At 48.2% G+C, this 22,888-nt stretch overlaps 1 protein-coding gene across 1 annotated transcript in view; it reads right to left on the bottom strand.

Annotated features, from left to right (window-relative positions):
* Positions 1-22,590, bottom strand: part of cyldl (cylindromatosis (turban tumor syndrome), like) — a 63,980-nt gene extending 41,390 nt beyond the window's left edge. Inside the window, exons 1-5 of the mRNA XM_063044583.1 lie at positions 22,196-22,590; positions 19,109-19,593; positions 12,706-12,999; positions 8,660-8,765; positions 4,154-4,365 (exon numbers count right to left, since the gene is read on the bottom strand). Of these exons, the coding sequence (XP_062900653.1) occupies positions 4,154-4,365; positions 8,660-8,765; positions 12,706-12,999; positions 19,109-19,593; positions 22,196-22,229 (1,131 nt within the window). The 5' untranslated portion in view covers positions 22,230-22,590. The remainder of the gene's footprint in view (positions 1-4,153; positions 4,366-8,659; positions 8,766-12,705; positions 13,000-19,108; positions 19,594-22,195) is intronic.
* Between the last annotated feature and the right edge of the window lie 298 nt (positions 22,591-22,888).

Raw genomic sequence — 22,888 nt, forward strand, 5'->3', positions numbered from 1 at the left:
TTAGGTTGAAAGGAAAGGTTAAAAGTTTGAGAGAGCCATGGTTTTCAAGGGATATTGGAAACTTAGTTCGGAAAAAGAGAGATATCTACAATAAATATAGGCAGCATGGAGTAAATGAGGTGCTCGAGGAATAGAAAGAATGGAAAAAGAATCTTAAGAAAGAAATTAGAAAAGCTAAAAGAAGATACGAGGTTGCTTTGGCAAGTAAGGTGAAAATAAATCCAAAGGGTTTCTACAGTTATATTGATAGTAAAAGGATAGTGAGGGATAAAATTGGTCCCTTAGAGAATCAGAGTGGACAGCTATGTGTGGCACCAAAAGAAATATTGAACAACTTCTTTTCTTCGGTATTCACTGAGGAGAAAAATATTGAAGCAACACACATCAAAGTTGCTGGTGAACGCAGCAGGCCAGGCAGCATCTATAGGAAGAGGCGCAGTCGACGTTTCAGGCCGAGACCCTTCGTCAGGACTAACTGAAGGAAGAGTGAGTAAGGGATTTGAAAGCTGGAGGGGGAGGGGGAGATACAAAATGATAGGAGAAGACAGGAGGGGGAGGGATGGAGCCAAAAGCTGGACAGGTGGTAGGCAAAAGGGGATACGAGAGGATCATGGGACAGGAGGTCCGGGAAGAAAGACGGGGGGGGGGGTGACCCAGAGGATGGGCAAGAGGTATATTCAGAGGGACAGAGGGAGAAAAAGGAGAGTGAGAGAAAGAATGTGTGCATAAAAAAGAGTAACAGATGGGGTACGAGGGGGAGGTGGGGCCTAGCGGAAGTTAGAGAAGTGATAAATATTGAATTGCGTAAGGTAACGGAAACAGGTAGGGAAGTTATGGAAGATATGAAGATTAAAGAAGAGGAAGTACTGGCGCTTTAAGGAATATAAAAGTGGATAAGTCTCCGGGTCCTGACAGGATATTCCCTAGGACCTTGAGGGAAGTTAGTATAGAAATAGCAGGGGCTCTGACAGAAATATTTCAAATGTCATTAGAAACAGGGATGGTGCCGGAGGATTGGCGTATTGTTCATGTGGTTCCATTGTTTAAAAAGGGTTCTAAGAGTAAACCTAGCAATTTTCGGCCTGTGAGTTTAATGCCAGTGGTGGGTAAATTGATGGAAAGTATTCTTAGAGATGGTATATATAATCATCTGGATAGACAGGGTCTGATTAGGAACAGTCAACATGGATTTGTGCGTGGAAAGTCATGTTTGACAAATCTTATTGAATTTTTTGAAGAGGTTACTAGGAAAGTTGATGAGGGTAAAGCAGTGGATGTTGTCTATATGGACTTCAGTAAGGCCTTTGACAAGGTTCCACACGGAAGGGTAGTTAGGAAGGTTCAATCATTAGGTATTAATATTGAAGTATTAAAATGGATTCAGCAGTGGCTGGATGGGAGACACCAGAGAGTGGTGGTGGATAAATGTTTGTTAGATTGGAGGCTGGTGACTAGTGGTGTGCCTCAGGGATCTGTACTGGGTCCAATGTTGTTTGTCACATACATTAATAATCTGGATGATGGGGTGGTAAATTGGAAGAGTAAGTATGCAGATGATTCTAAGATAGGTGGAGTTGTAGACAGGTTTTCAAACTTGCAGAGAGATTTAGGCCAGTTAGAAGAGTGGGCTGAAAGATGGCAGATGGAGTTTAATGCTGATAAATGTAGGGGCTACATTTTGATAGGACTAATCAAAATAGGATATACAAGGTAAATGGTAGGGTATTGAAGAATGCAGCAGAACAGAGGGATCTAGGAATAATGGTGCATAGTTCTCTGAGGGGAGAATCTCATGTGGATAGGGTGGTGAAGAAAGCTTTTGGTATGCTGGCCTTTATAAATCAGAGCATTGAGTATAGGAGTTAGGATGTAATGTTAAAATTGTACAAGGCATTGGTAAGGCCAAATTTGGAGTATTGTGTACAGTTCTGGTCACCGAATTATAGGAAAGATGTCAACAAATAGAGGGAGTACAGAGAAGATTTACTAGAATGTTGCCTGGGTTTCAGCACCTAAGTTACAGAGAAAGATTGAACAAGTTGGGTCTTGATAGAGGTATTTAAAATTATGAGGGGGATCGATAGAGTTGACGTGGATAGGGTTTTTCCATTGAGAGTAGGGAAGATTCACACAAGAGGAAATGAGTTGAGAGTTAGGGGGCAAAAGTTTAGGGGTAACACGAGGGGAAACTTCTTTACTCAGAGAGTGGTAGCCATGAGAGTGGAACGAGCTTCCAGCAGAAGTGGTAGAAGCAGGTTCGATATTGTCATTTAAAGTTAAATTGGATAGCTATATGGACAGGAAAGGAATGGAGGGTTATGGGCTGAATGCAGGTCGGTGGGACTAGGTGAGAGTAAGAGTTCAGCACAGACTAGAAGGGCTGAGATAACCTGTTTCTGTGCTGTAATTGTTATATGGTTATATATCTCAGAAAGGATGTGTTGTCATTGGAGTGAGTCCAGAGGAGGTTCACGAAGATGATTCCAGGAATGAAGGGGTTAACATATGAGGAGTGTTTGGCAGCTTTGGGCCTGTACTCACTGGAATTTAGAAGAACGTGGGGATCTAATTGAAACCTACTGAATGTTGAAAGGACGAGATAGGATAGATTTGGAGAGGATGTTTCCTCTTGTGGGGGTATCCAGAAATAGAGGGCACAGCCTCAAAATTGAGAGGTGGCCTTTTAGAACAGAGGTAAGGAGCAATTTGTAGCCAAATGGTAGTGAATCTGTGAAATGGTCTGCCATAGACTGCGGTGGAGCCCAAGTCAGTGGGTGTGCCTAATGCAGAAGTTGATAGTTTCCTGATTGGTCTGGGCATCAAAGGATATGGCCAGAAGGCGGGTGTCTGGGGTTCAGTGGGATCTGGGATCAGCCATGATGGAATGGCAGAGCGCATTCGATGGGCTGAATGGCCAAATTCTGCTCCTATGTCTTATGGTCTAAGATTATGAGAGGCATAGACAGAGTAGAAACACACTTCCTTTTCCCAGGATTGAAATGTCCAATACCAGAAGGTGAGAGGGGGTAATTTCAAAGGAGGTATGAGGGGCAATATTTTTACACAGTGGAATGTGCTGCCTGGAGTGTTGGTAGAGGCAGATACATTAGAAACTTTTAAAAGATGTTTTGAAAAAGTATTGAGTATAAGAGCTGGAATGTTATGATGAGGTTGTATAAGGCATTGGTGAGGCCGAATCTGGAGTATTGTGTTCAGTTTTGGTCACCAAATTACAGCAAGGATATTAATAAGGTTGAAAGAGTGCAGAGAAGGTTTACAAGGATGTTGCCAGGACTTGAGAAACTCAGTTACAGAGAAAGGTTGAATAGGTTAGGACTTTATTCCCTGGAGCGTAGAAGAATGAGGGGAGATTTGATAGAGGTATATAAAATTATGATGGGTATAGATAGAGTGAATGCAAGCAGGCTTTTTCCACTGAGGCAAGGGGAGAAAAAAACCAGAGGACATGGCTTAAGGGTGAGGGGGGAAAAGTTCAAAGGGAACATTGGGGGGGCTTCTTCACCCAGAGAGTGGTGGGACTATGGAATGAGCTGCCAGAGGAGGTGGTAAATGCGGGTTCTTTTTTAACATTTAAGAATAAATTGGACAGATACATGGATGGGAGGTGTATGGAGGGATATGGTCCGTGTGCAGGTCAGTGGGACTAGGCAGAAAATGGTTCGGCACAGCCAAGAAGGGCCAAAAGGCCTGTTTCTGTGCTGTAGTTTCTATGGTTCTATGGTGTGACCACTCTTTGCCCTTAAAACTGCATCAGTTCTCTTAGTTACACTGTTGTGCAGTTTTAAACAAAATCGACTGGTAGGTTGTTCCAAGCATCTTGGAGAACTTGGCACAGTTCTTCCGGATTCTCACTTGCTTCCGTCTCTCCGGGTAATCCCAGACAGCACTGCGGATGTTGAGATCAGGGCTCTGTGGAGGCCAAACCATCTGAAACCATTGAAAAATCTAGTCTGCCCAAGACTTTTGCACAGTGACGTGGGTTGTTTGATGATAAATTTATTTTAAACTTCCTTTGAATGTCTCCCACTTCTACTGGCAGCTTGCTTCATGCTTGCACAACGTAATGAAACCCATTACAACTTCCATGAGGGTGCAGTGAGCCCTGCGATTCCCCTCCCCGTGCTAAACTCACCAGCTCCACACCGGCCTGCTCTCCGGACTTCCCCGGCAGCTGTCCTGTCCACCGGATGACCCCAGTCACAGGAGGTCCCTGGTCCATGTTAATCTGCACGACAGAATTGACTCCCAGCCAGTTGCGAGGAGGGCTCCCTCCATTCACCAGGGCCTGGTGTCGCAGGCTCCCACCTTTCTCTACGCCGTCCACCCACATCTGGCTCTCTCGGGCTGCAAGAAAACAAAGCAGGGCCCAGGTAAGTGAGCGAGAGTCCAGGGCCAGCCCCTGTGAGAAGCACAAAGCTTGCAGATGTGGAGGTGTCTGGGAATCCCCGTGCAGGAGCTGCAGGATTACAAGGTGAGTTAACTTTCCGAACGTGGTTCAGCACTCTCTTCATTGGACCACAGGAGAAGCGGGGAGCAACCTGACGGAGAGGAAAAACTGATGAGGGGTGAAGTTACAGAGTGTGTAAGGTCACGAGGGGTGACATTAGCAAGTGTGTAAGGCCATGTGGGATGACATTATCGAGTGTGTAAGGTCACAAGGGGTGACGCTATCGAGTGTGTAAGGTCACGAGGGGTGACATGAGCAAGCGTGTAAGGCCACGCGAGGTGATGCTATCGAGTGTGTAAGGTCACAAGGGGTGACGCTATCGAGGGGTGTGGAGTGAGGAGGGGTGATGCCGTCGAGGGGTGTGGAGTGAGGAGGGGCGACGCGGTCGAGGGGTGTGGAGTGAGGAGGGGCGACGCGGTCGAGGGGTACAGAGTGAGGAGGGTGACGCGGTCGAGGGGTGTGGAGTGTGGAGGGGCGACGCGGTCGAGGGGTGTGGAGTGAGGAGGGGTGACGCGGTCGAGGGGTGTGGAGTGAGGAGGGGCGACGCGGTCGAGGGGTGTGGAGTGAGGAGGGGCGACGCGGTCGAGGGGTGTGGAGTGAGGAGGGGCGACGCGGTCGAGGGGTGTGGAGTGAGGAGGGGCGACGCGGTCGAGGGGTGTGGAGTGAGGAGGGGCGACGCGGTCGAGGGGTGTGGAGTGAGGAGGGGCGACGCGGTCGAGGGGTGTGGAGTGAGGAGGGGCGACGCGGTCGAGGGGTGTGGAGTGAGGAGGGGCGACGCGGTCGAGGGGTGTGGAGTGAGGAGGGGCGACGCGGTCGAGGGGTGTGGAGTGAGGAGGGGCGACGCGGTCGAGGGGTGTGGAGTGAGGAGGGGCGACGCGGTCGAGGGGTGTGGAGTGAGGAGGGGCGACGCGGTCGAGGGGTGTGGAGTGAGGAGGGGCGACGCGGTCGAGGGGTGTGGAGTGAGGAGGGGCGACGCGGTCGAGGGGTGTGGAGTGAGGAGGGGCGACGCGGTCGAGGGGTGTGGAGTGAGGAGGGGCGACGCGGTCGAGGGGTGTGGAGTGAGGAGGGGCGACGCGGTCGAGGGGTGTGGAGTGAGGAGGGGCGACGCGGTCGAGGGGTGTGGAGTGAGGAGGGGCGACGCGGTCGAGGGGTGTGGAGTGAGGAGGGGCGACGCGGTCGAGGGGTGTGGAGTGTGGAGGGGCGACGCGGTCGAGGGGTGTGGAGTGAGGAGGGGCGACGCGGTCGAGGGGTGTGGAGTGAGGAGGGGCGACGCGGTCGAGGGGTGTGGAGTGAGGAGGGGCGACGCGGTCGAGGGGTGTGGAGTGAGGAGGGGCGACGCGGTCGAGGGGTGTGGAGTGAGGAGGGGCGACGCGGTCGAGGGGTGTGGAGTGTGGAGGGGCGACGCGGTCGAGGGGTGTGGAGTGAGGAGGGGCGACGCGGTCGAGGGGTGTGGAGTGAGGAGGGGCGACGCGGTCGAGGGGTGTGGAGTGAGGAGGGGCGACGCGGTCGAGGGGTACGGAGTGAGGAGGGTGACGCGGTCGAGGGGTGTGGAGTGAGGAGGGGTACGGAGTGTGGAGGGGCGACGCGGTCGAGGGGTACGGAGTGAGGAGGGTGACGCGGTCGAGGGGTGTGGAGTGAGGAGGGGCGACGCGGTCGAGGGGTGTGGAGTGAGGAGGGGCGACGCGGTCGAGGGGTACGGAGTGAGGAGGGTGACGCGGTCGAGGGGTGTGGAGTGAGGAGGGGCGACGCGGTCGAGGGGTGTGGAGTGAGGAGGGGCGACGCGGTCGAGGGGTGTGGAGTGAGGAGGGGCGACGCGGTCGAGGGGTGTGGAGTGAGGAGGGGCGACGCGGTCGAGGGGTGTGGAGTGAGGAGGGGCGACGCGGTCGAGGGGTGTGGAGTGAGGAGGGGCGACGCGGTCGAGGGGTGTGGAGTGAGGAGGGTGACGCGGTCGAGGGGTGTGGAGTGAGGAGGGGTACAGAGTGTGGAGGGGCGACGCGGTCGAGGGGTACGGAGTGAGGAGGGCGACGCGGTCGAGGGGTGTGGAGTGAGGAGGGGCGACGCGGTCGAGGGGTGTGGAGTGAGGAGGGGCAACGCGGTCGAGGGGTGTGGAGTGAGGAGGGGCGACGCGGTCGAGGGGTGTGGAGTGAGGAGGGGCAACGCGGTCGAGGGGTGTGGAGTGAGGAGGGGCGACGCGGTCGAGGGGTACGGAATGAGGAGGGGCGACGCGGTCGAGGGGTATAAAGTGACTAGGGGTGAACCAAGTTCAGAATCAGGTCTATTATTACTGACATATGCCTGGAAATTTGTTGTTTTACGGCAGCAGAACTGTGTAAAGATATTTTTTAAATTTGTATAATTTATAACAAGGAATAAAGAAAATAAATGAGTGCAAAAAGCGAGCAAATAGTGAGTTCACAGACTGTTCAGAAATCCGATAGTGGAGGGCAGAAACTGTTTCTGAATCATTGACCGTGCGTCTTCAGGCTCTCGTACCTGCTGTCTAATGGCAGCAATGAGAAGGGGGCATGCCCTGGGTGATGGAGGCCCACAATGGGTGTTACCTTTGGAAGGTCCACTCAACGGTGGTGGATAATGTCCTGAGGGCCATAGACAGAGTGAATGTACTGTCTTTTCCCCGGAGCTGGGGAACCAAGAATTGGAGGGCACTCAATAGCCACATTGTTAGATACATCTGCACACCATCTCATTAATGCAAATATGTAATCAGCCAATCACGTGGCAGCAACTCAATGCATAAAAGCATGCAGACGTGGTCAAGAGGTTCAATTGTTGTTCAGACCAAACATCAAAATGGGGAAGAAATGTGATCTAAGTGACTTTGACCGTGGCATGATTGTTGGTGCCAGATGGGGTGGTTTGAGTATCTCAGAAACTGCTGATTTCCTGGGATTTCCACAAAACAGTCAGGTTTACAGAGCACGGTGTGAAAAGCACAGAATACCCAGTGAATGCTAATTCTGCAGACGTAATAAGAGGTCAGAGGAAAATGGCCAGACTGGTTCAAGCAGACAGGAAGGCAACAGTAACTCAAATGGTTACCCGTTAACAACAGCGGTGAAGAAGAGCATTTCTGAACGTAGAAGTCGAACCTTGAAGTGGATGGCTGCACCATGTTCCACTCCTGTACCTAATAAAGTGGCCACTGAGTGTTTAAGTTGGGGAGGGAGAGATTTAATGAGAACCTGAGGGGCAATTTTTCATCCAGTGAGTGGACAGTATATGGAATGACCTTACAGGGGAAGAGGCTGAACCTGTCCAACTGTCCTTGAATTGTTATTTCTGCAAATCGTTGCTGTTCCTTTTCACGCCCTGTGGCGCAGTGGGTGGCATTTTTTGCCGTTTCCGTAACATTTGACTGATTTTACGAGGCCGAGTTGCTAGCTCGACGTTCAACCCACAACGGATGGGAAGCGTGCAGGGAGCTGGCCGGATTCGAACCCGGGACCATTCGCCCGAAAGTCCGGGCTGATGCCACTGCAGCGCCGGCTGACTATTTATGTACACTAACAGCATTTAAAAAGACGGCAGGGGTAGGAAAGGATTGGAAGTTTCTACGCCAAGTGCAAGCTAATGGGGCTAGCTTTGACGGGGAATCCTGGTCAGTATGGACCGGTCGGATCAAAGCGTCTGCTTCCGTGCTGTATGCCTGGAATGTTATCGGCAGAAGCAGCGGATGAAGCAAAGAACGGCTGGACTGTGCCAGGCCGACAACTCCACTGAGCCCGTCCAAGACCAACACGGATCCCCCCCCACCCCAGCTCCTCGTACCACACAGAAAATCCCCCACATGTAGAAACCCACCTCTCCCTCTCAGCCCATCAAAACTCCTTGCCTCTATCCCCTAACCCCCCCCCCACTAGAGTCACAAGAACATAAGAAATAGGAGGAGTCGGCCATCTGGCCCGTCCAGCCTGCCCCACCATTCAATAAGATCATGGCTGATCTGACCATGGACTCATCTCCACCTACCTGCCTTTTCCCCATAACCCTTAACTCCCCTACAATGCAAAACTCTATCCAACCTTGTCTTAAGTATATTTACTGAGGCAGCCTCCACTGCTTCATTGAACAGAGAATTCTGCAGATTGGTCTCTTCCCCCCATTCTCCATTCCCCACCTCGCCTGACCTCCCGCTACCCAGCCTCTGAGGCGTCCCCCCACACCACTCACAGACGCTGCGTTGGACGTTTCGGGGGGGCTGCAGCATTTCCGTCTTGATGATGGACTCCAGTGGGATGGTCATCATGGATTCCAGCCTTTCTCCCTTCGATGGGTCCTGGAACAGAGGGGGCAGATCCTCAGGCGGGTCGGTGCAAAAAACTGGAGTTGGGAGGTCATGGTGCAGATGTGTAGGACGCCGGTGAGGCCATACCCGGAGGAGTCACCGCGGTACAGGAGAGATGTTACTTAACTGGAAAGAGCGCAGAAAAGATTCACAAGAATGTTGGCAGGATTCGAGAGACTGAGCAGATTGGACAGGCTAGGATTTTTATTCACTGAACCATTGGAGATAAAATGAAGAGCGATCTTACAGAGGTCAATAAAATCATCAGGGGTACAAATAGGGTCGTAAAGAAAGCTTTTGGCACCTTGGCCTTCACAAACCAAAGAACTGGGTGCATAAGTTGGGATATCATACTGAAGTTGCAAAATTGGTGAGACTAAATTTGAAGAACCGTGTGTAGTTCTGGTCGTCCACCTACGAGGAAGATATCAATAAGATTGTAATAGTGCAGAGAAAATTTGCAAGGATGTTCCCAATACTTGAGGACCTGAGTTATAGGTAAATAGTGATTAGGTTAGGAATTTATTCCCTGGAGCGCAAGAGAATGAGAGAAGATTTGATAGAGACATAGATATGAGGAGTATAGTTAGGGTAAATAGTAAACAGTAAGATGAGGGCTCGCTCAGATGCAGTGGCCACACCGGGTCCAATCAAAGGTACATTTGTTCGTCTTTTATGTCTTTTTCATGATCATAAGTCACTGCTGGATACTAAGAAGATCAAGTGCTGAAGGACCATCACATTAGTGAGTTGCTTGATAGCAATGGAGCCAGAATTATTGTGTACTGTTGTTGTTGTCTGGGCTTGTTGTGCAGTGGTCCCCAATCTCTGGGCCGTGGACCGATACCGGGCCGCGAAGCATGCAGGAGTGCAGCGGTGGCCGGGACGCACCCAGCACATCGTTAAGAAAAAAGCTGAAATAAACAAGCTAATTGATTAGGTGCTGCCCGGCACGTAAATGTCGGCCCAGATCAGAGGCAACGCAATCGGCAATCACCTCTGATCTGGGCCGACATTTACGTGCCAGGCAGCACCTAATCAATTAGCTTGTTTATTTCAGCTTTTTTCTTAACGATGTGCTGGGTGCGTCCCGGCCACCGCTGCACCCCTGCATGCTTCGCGGATCGGTATCGGTCCACGGCCCGGAGGTTGGGGACCACTGTCATTGTGTATCGTTGTGCCAAGATAGTGTGTGATCCAACAAATGGGGCAAGTGATTGTCCTGGCGAGGGAGCTGCATTGCCTCGGCTGTGGCGAAGACTAGGCCTCGGCCGCGGACTCGCCTGCAGCAGCCATCCAGGAGAAAGGGCAGTGTGGGAGGGCCTCTGTAGGGCACACTCGAATCCGTACTGGGTTGGCGGCTGGCCCCTCCCATAAGTGCTGCTCTCCAGTGTTTGCTCGGTGAATGAACAAACTGGACCAGGACAACTTTCCATCAATCAAGTCGTGCCACTCAGGGACTTGGACTATATATATATTTTTTTTTTGTTCTGACTTTATGTTTTTATGAAATCGTAACCATATATGCTATTTGTACTATGTATCACGTGTAGTATGCTGTGTGTTGTTGGTAATGTGTTTTACAGCTTGGCCCTGGGGGAATGCCTTTTCTCTTGGCTATATTCATGTATGGTTGAATGATAATCGAATTTGTACTGCAAGAAGCTTTTTCCACTGAGGTTGGGTGAGACTAGAACAAGAGGTCATGGGTTAAAGGTTAAGGGGAAAATGGGGCGGAACTTCTTCACTCAGAGGGGGTAACAACCAGGTTCAGGAACAGTTTCTAACCCTCAAACATGAGGCTCTTGAACCAAAGGGATAACTTCACTTGCCCCATCCCTGAACTCCCACAACCGATGGATTCACTGCCAAGGGCTCTTCAGCTCATGTTCTCAATATTTATTCCTTTTCTTGGTCTCAGTTCAAGGATTGAGTCTATTAAAATGAATATACTGACCAGACTACTATATCTCTTTCAGACCCTACCAATAAAGATAAACCAAAATCAATTCAATGAATGGAACAAGATATATATGGCAAGGTAAAAGGCCTAGGGTTTGTCTCAAAACTTTGCAATTAGCCAAAGAAAAGGGGAAGATGGGGCCTACCTTCTCTTAGAGATTATTATTTTGCAGCCCAGTTGAGAGCTGTGATATACTGGTGCAACCCATCGTATGACGCTCAATGGAAAAACATTGAGGAGAGGATACTTTCCATCCCCATACAGGCAATTTTGGCCAATAACAACCTACAAAGTTACATAACTACTATTGATAACCCGTGGATGAAATGGACTCTTAAAATATGGAAAACCATTATAAAAGAATATAAACTAGAGAGAGACATTGCAACTCTTAAATGGTGTGCATATGACTGGGATCTTACGCCGAAGAAACTGGATGCTAGATTTAATGACTGGACAGCTAAAGGAACAACAGCTATTTGCAATATAATGAAAGAAGGAACATTGTTCCGTTTTGAAATGCTCAAAGAGAAACACTTATTAGAAAAACAAGACTTTTACCAGTATTTACAGATGCGACAGTATGTTAATAGAATGGTTAAAAATGTAACCAAGGCAAGTACATGTCTGATAGAGCTATTTAGAAAAGCATATAATTCAGGCAACGGTCGTAGAATAATTTCAAGTGTTTATAAGGGTTTGTCAAATCTTAAAACACATTCGACTTCATACATTAAAACAAAATGGGAGAAGGAAGGAGGGATAATAATATCTGAGGAAGACTGGACAATAATATGGAGGTATCAATGGATGTGTACCAGTTCACAGAAATGGAGAGAGTTTGGGTGGAAAAACTTGATAAGAGATTTTATTACACCCTCTCAGAAATCCCATTATGATTGTAACTCCCACCTCCCCCCCCACCGCTTGCTGGAGAAATTGTGGAAATTAAAATGCAAACCATTATCATATTTTCTGTGAATACCCCGTAATCAAAGACTACTGATACATAATGCCCTACAAGACATCTTTAAATGTGAAATACCCTTAGAGAGTAAGACCATATATTTTGGGTATATGCCTCAAAAATGGTTGAAAAGAGATAAATATTTAATGAATGTACAGCTGGTGGCTGGTAAAAGACCCTTACCAGGAAATGTTTATCACAGGAGAGCCCAACTTTAAATGTATGGATGGAAGTTACAATGGACATTTACAAAATGGAGAAGATAACAGCATCTGTTAATCATAAATTGGAACAATTTTATTTATACTGGGAAAAGTGGTTTCACTACATAACACCTCATAGGCCTGATTTTATTCTCACAAGTCAATGAATATGTTGTAAAAAAAAAATCACTCCCTACTCTGTACATAGTTTTCTTCTTTCGATTGTTCTTTCTTTCCTCTCCTTTCTGTAAGTGTATACCTCAGACAAATATTATGTGGAGATTTGTGACAAATATGATATATATGTACAGTATCTGAAATACATCTTCTGGAAATGTTTGTTTGATGATGAAATTCAATAAAAAATAAATTACAAAAAGAAAGAAATTTACTGTGAACTCTGGTGAGGGTATGGAACGAGCCACCAGTGGAAGTGGTGGATGCAGGTTCGATTTCAACACTTAAAGAGAAACTTGGATAGGTATGTGGCTGGGAGAGGCATGGAGGGCTGTGGTAGCAGTTTGGCAGGTTAGAGGGGCTGAAGGGCCTGTTTCTGTGTGGTAGTGCTCTGACTCGGCCTCACTGTACTTGTATATGGTGTGATATGTCTGCATGGCACCCAAACGAATGTTTTTCACCGTATCTCAGTCCATGAGACAATAGTAAACCAATCAATCCTTCTGAACTCCAGCTGAAAACTGGAGCCTTGGTTGCCCAACCTTCCTTCATGGGATAAACCTGTGTGCTCCAAGTCTAGTTTCTATCTCCCATTGAACAGTCTGAGATGTGACCACTCACCTGCTTAAAGCTGACTGCAACCATCGATCCCCTTTGAAAGAGGCCCATCACCGTCCCTTCCTTTATCCCGTCTTCCGTGTAGATGGCCACGCGGTCTCCAGGGTTCACAGGACAACTGTGCTCGGTACTGGTGTGATTCGGGCTCACCGTGAGTGCCAGCTGTCTAGTATCCACAGAACTCCTTTGCGGTTTCACCTTGATGAAAGGCGCAAAGAACCCATGGTTTTCCCTGCATTGGAAGTACTGCTTCCCGCCATACATTCCATCATTTAGCCCGTCAAAGTCTGCTTCCACCTGGACAAAGCAACAAGAAGTAGAGAAGGGGAGGTTTTGCAGTGGAGAGGGTGGGACAGATGAGTGAATTCCCCCACCCCTTCAACACCAGTAAGTATTCAATGTTTGACGATGTGTGAAGGAAAATTGTGGGATTCAGGACATTTGATTGTTTTTGGAGCTATTTGTTTTTTTTAATAACACGATAAGACCAGAATAAGGCCAGTCAGCTCACCAAGTTTGCTCCCCATTCCATCACACCATTTTTCTGTCTTCTCCCCATAACCTTTGACATCCTGACTAATCTAGAATCTATCACCCACCGCTATAAATATACCCAATGACTTGTGTAAAAGAATTCCATAGATTCACCACCACTCTCGCTGAAGAAATTCCTCCTTGTCTCCGTTCTAAAGGGATTGAGACTGTGCCCTCTGGTCCTGGACTCCACCACAGTACAAACTGTTGTAAATTACAGTCATTTTTCATGTATTGCTGCCACAAAACAAAGGATTTCACAACATACATTAGTGATAACGAACCTGATTCTGATGTATACCTCCCTCCCGGGTATCCGTTACAAGTGGGAATCTGGGAGGTAATGCATATGGAATTTGGGTGGTGGGGTGGAGATATGCCTCTCCCAAAGGAGGTGTAAGGTGTTCCTTCTGTCTGTTAGCCTCCAGGTCACCCATGAGCAAGGTGTAGCACTTGCTTAGCCCTCCCCTGATCAGGGTCACGGGAAGCCATGGGAGCAGAGGTGCACATCACAAGTCCTGGTTACACGACCACTGACGCCAGGCGGACAACACCTGAAGAGTATTGATAATGGCTGGGCTCACCCGTCTTGTAAAGACACTGCCCAGAAGAAGGCAATGGTAAACCACTTCTGTGAAAAAATTTGTCAAGAGTAATCACGGTCAACGAGCGTGATCGCCCACATCATACGACATGGCACATAATGATGATGTCATTGAAATGGCAGATAATGATGATGTCATACGACATGGCACACGATGATGATGTATGGAATAACAGATGCCCATGAGTGGGATACAGGCTGGACTATAATTGAGGAATTTGGAGGACTTCTACATGGATTAACAGATACCCAGGAATGAGTTACAAACTTTGGGCAAATATATACAGAATAGCAGGCTCAGGGCAAACCTGATGGAAGTTTATAAAATTATGAGAGTGATAGTTATGAGTAGATGGTCAGAATTTTTTCCCCAGGGTGATACCAGAGGGCTTGTATTTAAGGTGAGAGGGGGCAAATTCAAAGAGGCATTTTTTGCCCCCGCACAGTGTGGAGGGTGCCTGGAATGTACCGCTATAAGCAATGGTGGACGCAGATACAATCGCAATGATTAAGAGTTTGTTAGACCACGAATACGCGGGGAATGGCAAGGGATGTACTGTAGGTCAAGTACACAACTGTTCAACAGTCCCCTAGTGCAATAAAATAAACTTTTAACAGCAAGTCTACCTTGTTATACTCTTGCACCCTTATGGTCTGCCAGCTCCAATACTCCACAACTTCCTATAAACCCCAATATTCCTTAGACAAATTCCAGGACAGCTTCAAAAAGTGACACCTCAAAAAGACGGCGTCCATCATTGAGGACCCCCATCACCCGGGACGTGCCCTCTTCTCATTGCTACCATCAGGGAGGGGGTACAGGAGCCTGAAGACACACACTCAGTGATACAGGAACAGCTTCTTCCCCTCCGCCATCAGGGAGGGGGTACAGGAGCCTGAAGACACACACTCAGTGATACAGGAACAGCTTCTTCCCCTCCGCCATCAGGGAGGGGGTACAGGAACACACTCAACGACTCACAAACAGATTCTTCCCCTCTGCCATCAGACCTCTGAATGGACATTTGCCCTACAAACACTACCTCAGCACTTCTTTAACAATTCTATTTGTGCACAAGTTACTGAACTATTTTAATATCTGTGCAAATACATACATACTGGATGGAATAAGCAGGCTATATCCCTGAGAATGAGTTACAGGCGGGAAACTGGGTCAGGTTTAATATCACCAACATATGCTGTGAAATTAGTTGCCTTTGCTGCAGCAGCACAGCACAAAACATAATAATAGCAAGAAATGCTGAATTAAAGTGTGTGTGAGACTGTGAGTGTGAGTGTGTGTGTGCATGTGTGTGTGAGTGTGAGTGTGTGAGAGTGTGTGTGAGTATGTGTGCATGTGTGAGACTGTGAGTGTGAGTGTGAGTGAGTGTGAGTGTGTGTGTGTGTGTGTGAGAGTGTGAGTGTGTGTGAGTGTGTGTGAGTGTGAGTGTGTGTGTGTGTGTGTGAGTGTGCGTGTGTGTGAATGTGAGTGTGAGTGTGTGTGTGCATGTGTGTGTGAGTGTGAGTGTGTGAGAGTGTGTGTGAGTATGTGTGCATGTGTGAGACTGTGAGTGTGAGTGTGAGTGAGTGTGTGTGAGTGTGAGTGTGTGTGTGTGCGTGAGTGTGTGTGTGTGAGAGTGTGAGTGTGAGTGTGTGTGAGTGTGTGTGTGTGAGAGTGTGAGTGTGTGTGAGTGTGAGTGTGTGTGTGTGCGTGAGTGTGTGTGTGTGAGAGTGTGAGTGTGAGTGTGAGTGTGTGTGAGTGTGTGTGTGCATGTGTGTGTGAGTGTGAGTGTGTGAGAGTGTGTGTGAGTATGTGTGCATGTGTGTGTGCATGTGTGTGTGAGTGTGAGTGTGAGTGTGTGTGTGTGTGTGAGTGTGTGTGCATGTGTGTGTGGGTGTGAGTGTGAGTGTGTGTGTGAGTGTGAGTGTGAGTGTGTGTGCATGTGTGTGTGTGTGTGAGTGTGTGTGAGTGTGAGTGTGAGAGTGTGTGTGAGTGTGAGTGTGTGTGAGTGTGTGCGTGCGTGTGAATGTGTGTGTATGAGTGTGAGAGTGTGTGTGAGTGTGAGTGTGAGTGTGAGTGTGAGTGTGTGTGTGTGTGTGTGTGTGTGTGTGTGTGTGTGTATTAGTTAAATAAGTAGTGGAAAACTAGAAAGCAGTGAGGTAGTATTCATGGTTTCGATGTCCATTCAGAAATGGGACGGCAGAGGGGAAGAAGCTGTTCCTGAATTGTTGAGTGTGCGCCTTCAGGCTTCTGTATCTCCTCCCTGTTAGTAGCAATAGAACAGGGCACGACCTGGGTGATATGGTCCTTAATGATGGATGCTGTCTTTTTAAGGCATTGAAGATGTCCTGGAATTTATCTAAGGTGTGTTGGGGTTTATAGGAAGTCATCGAACACTACAGCACAGACACAGGCCCTTCAGCCCAGCTAGTCTGTGCTGGCCTGATATTTGGCCTAGTTCCCTCGACCTGCACCTGGACCATAGCCCTCCACACCCCTCCTATCCAAACTTCTCTTAAGCAGTGAAACCCAGGTCCACGTCCACATTCTCACCACCCTCCCAGTGAGGATGATCCCCCTCGGATTCCCCTAAAACTATCCACCATGTGTACATCAAGGCCCGGGCTGTGATCAGCAAGTGAGCTGGGTGAAGTCCGAACTTACAGGCCTGAGAATCCGGGGACAAGGACTGGAGGGCCAAAGGCCGCCTGTCCTGGCCTGCCTGTGTTTGAGAGGGATGGGAAAGGGGCTTGTTTTGCTAATATTTGTGTTGTTGCTGCTTTGCCGAGCACGGTGGGGGTGCCGTGTTGGTGCTGGAATGTGTTGCGACACTTGTGGGTTAACCATGGGTGCACTGGTTATTAACGCAAAGGGCACATTTCACTGCTTGTTTCAATGTACATGCAATGAATAAATCTGAATCTCAACCTGTGACCTCATTCTAGTCTCACTGTCAAAAGCCTGCTTGCTGTCTCCCTATCTATGCCCCTCCTGGGGAGTAAGGGGTGTCCAGGGAGGGGTAGCACCTCTGGCGAAGGGGCTTGCTGTGCCCATTCTGGGGCAGCTCACTCACCTTTGCTCCCCACCAGGTACTCAGCTCTCACCTGTGGCTCCGAGCAGCCGTTCGCACGCGAGAGAGGCCACACCCCAGTACACCGCTTCGACTGGCAGGCTAAACCAGGCAGAGGTGCTCGGCGGGACTCACGCCCCGGTAAGACAGAGACGTGCCTGTCCCAGAACACCGAGTCAGCTCTGGCAGACCGGGCGGGTGAGGTCAACGGGTAGATCCAACGGACAGGAAGGCCGCTCTGCAACGCTCCATGGAGAGCGAAGGGCACGGCAAGGCACAGAAGATGTCATGGTCATCCAATGAAACCAAGGAAGACCCCTTAATCAAAGGATTCATACTCATAATAGTATCTAACAGGTCAGCCTCCAATATGTAAGGAAAATTACTTAAATATTTTTGTAATTTATTTTTACATTGGGATAAGCGTCCTTTATCTAAGATTAAACAGGATTGGGAAAAGGAACTTAATTTGACTTTTATCTTCGGAGGATTGGATGCGGAGTTTGAAGTTGGTTAACTCCTCTTCAATTTGTGCTAGCCATTCATTGATTCAATTTCAAAATTGTACATCGTTATCATTTGACAAAAGAGAGACTTTCTAATGTTGGTAGTCATTGTGATAGATGTAAAACTGAGATAGCTACACTGACACATATGTTTTGGTCTTGTTCTATATTGAAACAGTTCTGGAAGTTGGTTTTTTCAACAATTTCTAAAGCATGTAAAATTAATCTACAACCTAATAAATTGACTGTGCTTTTTGGAATAATTCCTCAAAATATTCATGGTATTTCTGTGTCTGACCAAAATGTTATTGCATGTGTTACATTGATAGCTAGGAGGGCCATTTTGCTGAAGTGGAAGGATACATCAGCTCCCACCTGGTCACAATGGTTCTCTCAAGTGATGCTGTGTCTTAGTTTGGAGAAAATTAGAAGTCGAACCTTTGAACCTTTATTTGATTTTGAGAAAAGATGGGGCTCATTTGCTTGTTATTATCATTTGAGGTAATTGATATAATTTTTCCACGATCTAATTGTAAATTTTTTAGTATATTTTCTTTTCTTGCTGGCGGTTTGATGTTTATTTTTAGAAGCTTTGTGTATGACGCATGGCTCCGGGGCTGTACACCTAATGGGTTCTCTTTTTTTCTCACTTTTCTGCTTAGTAGGTTTTTTTTGATATCACAAAAATTTTTTTCAATCTTTAAGATAATGTCTTTTTTGAGACATTGTAAGTGTTGTTACTTCAATATACTCATGTTATTTTTTCTGTATAATATAACAATAAAAAGATTTGAAAAGAAAGAAGGAACTGAGGAAGACCCCAGTTGGTGATGCTTGCTGGTATCACTGGACCCAGACTTCTGAGGTCGAGAGAAACATAGAAAATAGGTGCAGGAGTAGCCCATTCGGCCCTTCGAGCCTGCACCGCCATTTATTATGATCATGGCTGATCATCCAACTCAGAACCCTGCACCAGCCTTCCCTTCATACCCCCTGATCCCTGTAGCCACAAGGGCCATATCTAACTCCCTCTTAAATATAGCCAATGAACTGGCCTCAACTGTTTCCTGTGGCAGAGAGTTCCACAGATTCACCACTCTCTGTGTGAAGAAGTTTTTCCTCATCTCGGTCCTAAAAGGCTTCCCCTTTATCCTCAAACTGTGACCCCTCGTTCTGGACTTCCCCAACATCGGGAACAATCTTCCTGCATCTAGCCTGTCCAATCCCTTTAGGATTTTATACGTTTCAATAAGATCCCCCCTCAATCTTCTAAATTCCAGAGAGTATAAGCCTAGTTGATCCAGTCTTTCATCATATGAAAGTCCTGCCATCCCAGGAATCAATCTGGTGAACCTTCTTTGTACTCCCTCTATGGCAAGAATGTCTTTCCTCAGATTAGGGGACCAAACCTGCAGAAAACTGAGACAGTGGATTTGCCCCAATACAATGGCTTTTCCACTTTAAAAGCTCTCCCACACAAGTTTCCTGTCAACGTCGGACACAACGGACAACCACTAACCACTGTACCCCTCATAATCCTGTCCACAGCAACAAGGTGTGCCTTTGTTCTCTTACACTTTGGGGATTCAAATCCTAACCTGTTCAACCTCTCCCTATAACTCAGGTGCCCAAATCCCAGCAACGTCCCCGTAAATGTCCTCTGTGCCAAATCGGGAGCAAAAGAGGCTTACCTGCAGCTCGATGCCGAAGTAGGTGCCGGAGAGCACGAGGTTGTCCACGATGCTGCCTTTGTACCTGAGGATGCCGGGAAGGGCCTCGGAGTTGTGCTCCAGCATCACCGGGTCGCCCGGCTTCAGCTGCAAGGCGGCCTGCAGTGCATTCTTCTCCTCCAGGTAGAAGTACAGCCGCCGGGCCGAGGGGCTGACGGCCTGCAGCAGCCCTGCCTCCTGCTCACTCAGCAGCTGCAGGGTGTCCAGCTCCAGCTCCAGGCTCACCTCCGCGTCCACCAGCTGGAATTTCAGTCGGCGGCCCGAACCCACCTCCCTCTCCCTCTCCATCTCCTTCAGGTAGTCCGACTCGGGGATGGCGGCCAGCGTTCCGGCGGGGAACACGCGGCTGTTTAAGGGGAGGTCCAACAGTAGTATGAAGTAGAGCCGCTTCATTTCCTTCTTGACAGAAAGGAGATCACAGTTTGGTGTAGTTACATCCAAGTGACCTGAAGAGTGGGAAATAATTAGAAAATAACACGGATTGGGAGGTGGGAGACAAAGCAAACATTGCCCCTTTCAGTAGGACCATCAGACATGTTGTAGGAGCAGAATTAAGGCCATTCAGCCCATCGAGTCTGCTCCACCATTCTATCATGGCCGATTTATTATCCCTCTCAACCCCACTCTCTGCCTTCTCCCCGTAACCTTTGATACCCTGACTAATTGGCAACTTACCAACCTCTGTTTTAAATATACACAATGACTTGGCCTCCAGTAGGCGTTTATGGCAATATATTCCACAGGCTCACCGGCCTCTGGCTAAAATAATTCCTCCTCATCTGTAGCATTTGGGGACATTCAGAAAAGGGGTGTGAAATTTCAACTGTGCATTTTTAAAAAATCTGTTCTTCAGGGATGTCCTTCTCTTCAGACTGTGGCCTCTGCTCCTAGATCCTCCCACCATTGGGAACTTACTCTGCACGTCCACTCTATCTGGGCCTTTCAGTATTTGGTAGTTTTCAATGAGATACCCACTCATTCTTCTAAACTCCAGCGAGTACAGGCCCAGAGCCATCAATTACTCCTTATACATTAACCTTTTCATTCCTGGATCATTCTCACAACCTCCTGGACCTACATCCTTTCTCAGATAACGGGGCCCAAAACTGCTCACAATACTCCGAAAGTGGTCTGGCCAATGCCTTATAAAGCCGCAGCATTACATCCTTGCTCTTATATTCTAGTCCTCTCGAAGTGAATGTTAACATTGCACTTGCATTCCCTATGAAATGTGTTTGGAAGTTTATTGTTGTCACATGTACTGGGATACAGCGAACAACTTTGTTTTGCATGGTAGCCATACAAATCCATTCATCACGGGAGAGTTCAGTGATGGGGCAAGTGGAGTTAAGTGAAGTTATCCCCCTTTGGTTCAAGAGCCTGATGGTTGAGGGGTATTAACTGTTCCTGAACCTGGTGGTGTGGGTCCTGAGGCTCTTGTACCTCCTTCCTGATGGTAGCAGTGAGAAGAGAGCACGGCCTGGGTGCGGGCGTCCCTGATGATGGATGCTGCTTGCCTGTGACAATGCTCCATGTAGACGTGCTCAGTGGTGGAGAGGGCTTTACCCCTGGTGGTCTGGGCTGGATCCACTACTCTTAGTAGGATTTTCTGTTCAAGAAACAGCCAGTCAATATACTCTCCACCACACATCAATAGAAGTTTGTCAACGTCTTGGTTGTCATGCCAAATGTTTGCAAACTCCTAAGGAAGTAGAGGTGCTGTCATGCTTTCTTAATTGCAGTTACATGTTGGGCCCACGACAGACCCTCTGAAATGATAACACTGAGGATTTTAAAGTTGCTGACCCTCTCCACCTCTGATCCCCCAATGAGGACTGGCTCATGAACCTCTCATTTCCTCCTCCTGAAGTCAATAATCAGCTCCTTGGTCTTGCTGACATCGAGTGAGAGATTGCTTTGGCACCACTCAGCCGGATTCTCAATCTCCTTCCGACATGCTGACTCGTCAGCTCAATCAGCCTATGACAGTGGTGTCACCAACAAACTTGAGGTACGGCACTGGAGCTGTGTTGAGCCTCGGAATCGTAAGCGTAAAGTGAGTAGAGCAGGGGGCCAAGCACTCAGCCGTGCGTGGCCCCTGTGCTGACGCTGATTGTGGAGGAGATGTTGCTGCCAATCCAAACTGAGGAAGGTTATCCAATCTGCAACTGAGGAAATCGAGAATCCAATTTCATAAGGAGGTATTGAGGCCTAGTTCTTGAAGCTTATTGATTAGTTTTGAGGGGATGATGGTACTGAATGCCGAGCTGTAGTCAATGAAGAGCATCCTGACGTGTGCACCTTTGCTGTCCAGATGTTCCAGGGTTGAGTGAAGAGCCAATGAAATAGCATCTGCTGTGGATCTGTTGTTTCGGGGGGCAAACTGGAGTGGATCCACATCACTCCTCAGGCAGGAATAAATATATTTCAACTCAGAAACATTTCATCACTGTGGATGCAAGTGCCACTGGACTATAGTCGTTGAGGCAAGTTACTACAATCTTCTTGGGCACTGGTATGATTGAATCCCGCTTGAAGCCGGTGGGTAACTCAGACTGCCAAAGTGAGAGGTTAAAGATCTCAGTGTACACTCCAACCAGATGATCAGCACAGATCTTTAGTACTTGGCCATGTTTCCCACCTGGACCGGATGCTTTCCGTGGGTTCACCCTCCTGAAGGATGCGCTCACATCAGCCTCAGAGACCGAAACCCAGGATCGTCAGCGGCTGTCGGAGTTCGCGAAGGTTACTTCGTGATTTGACAGTCAAAGTGAGCATAGAAGGCACTGAGCTCATCTGAAAGCGAAGCATCCTTCACTGGATGCTTTCAACATCCTTCATTGATTCAAGCCTGGTCTGGACTGGAATTGCCACTTGGCCCGTCAAGATGGCTTTCCAGAGATCATTCCTGGCCCTTTTGTAACTTTCTTGGTCGTGAATCTTGAACACCTCTGATCTGGTCTTCAGCAGATGGTGGATATCACGGTTCATCCAGGGTTTCTGGTTGGGGAAGAAAGACTCGGAATGATTTTGTGGGGGCACACTCACCTACAACTGTTTTTATAAAGTCCATGATAACCATTCAGATCCACAGATGGATTCTTGAAAACGGTCCAGTCCAGCGACTCGAAGCAGCCCCGTAGCCACTCATTGCCCCTCGCGATCTTCTCTTTGTTGTCCTAATCTCTGGAGCTTTGCTCTTTAGCCTCTGCCTGTATAAAGGGAGGAGAAGGGCAGCCAAGTGATCCGATTTCCCAAAGTCGGGACCGGGCATGGAACGGATGGCATTCCTTATCTTAGTCTAGCAGTGGTCCAGTGTCTTGGGACCTCTGGTGCTACAGGTTATATGCTGATTGTAACTGGGGAGGGATTTCTTCAAACAAGCCTAAGTGGAATCCCCAGCTGTGATCTGAAATGTGTTGGGATGGACTGCTTCTTGTTTGGTGACGGCATCATGCAGTATCTCAAGTGACTGATTACAGTCAGCCGATGGTGGAATGTAAATTGTGGTCAGGATTACGGAGGAAAGCTCTCTTGATAAATAGAATGGACGGCATTTGACCGTTAGGTGTTCAATCAGGGGAACATGATTTCACCAAAACCACCACATTGGAGCTCCACAAAGGGTTTATCATGAAACACACACCTCCACCTTTTGCCTTTTCCAAATCGGCAGTTTGGTACGTTCTGTGTATCGAGAGGCCTTTGGGTCTGATCGCTGCATCTGCCAAACTCTGAGTT

This window comes from Mobula hypostoma, chromosome 3, assembly GCF_963921235.1.
Source record: "Mobula hypostoma chromosome 3, sMobHyp1.1, whole genome shotgun sequence".
NCBI lineage: Eukaryota > Metazoa > Chordata > Chondrichthyes > Myliobatiformes > Myliobatidae > Mobula > Mobula hypostoma.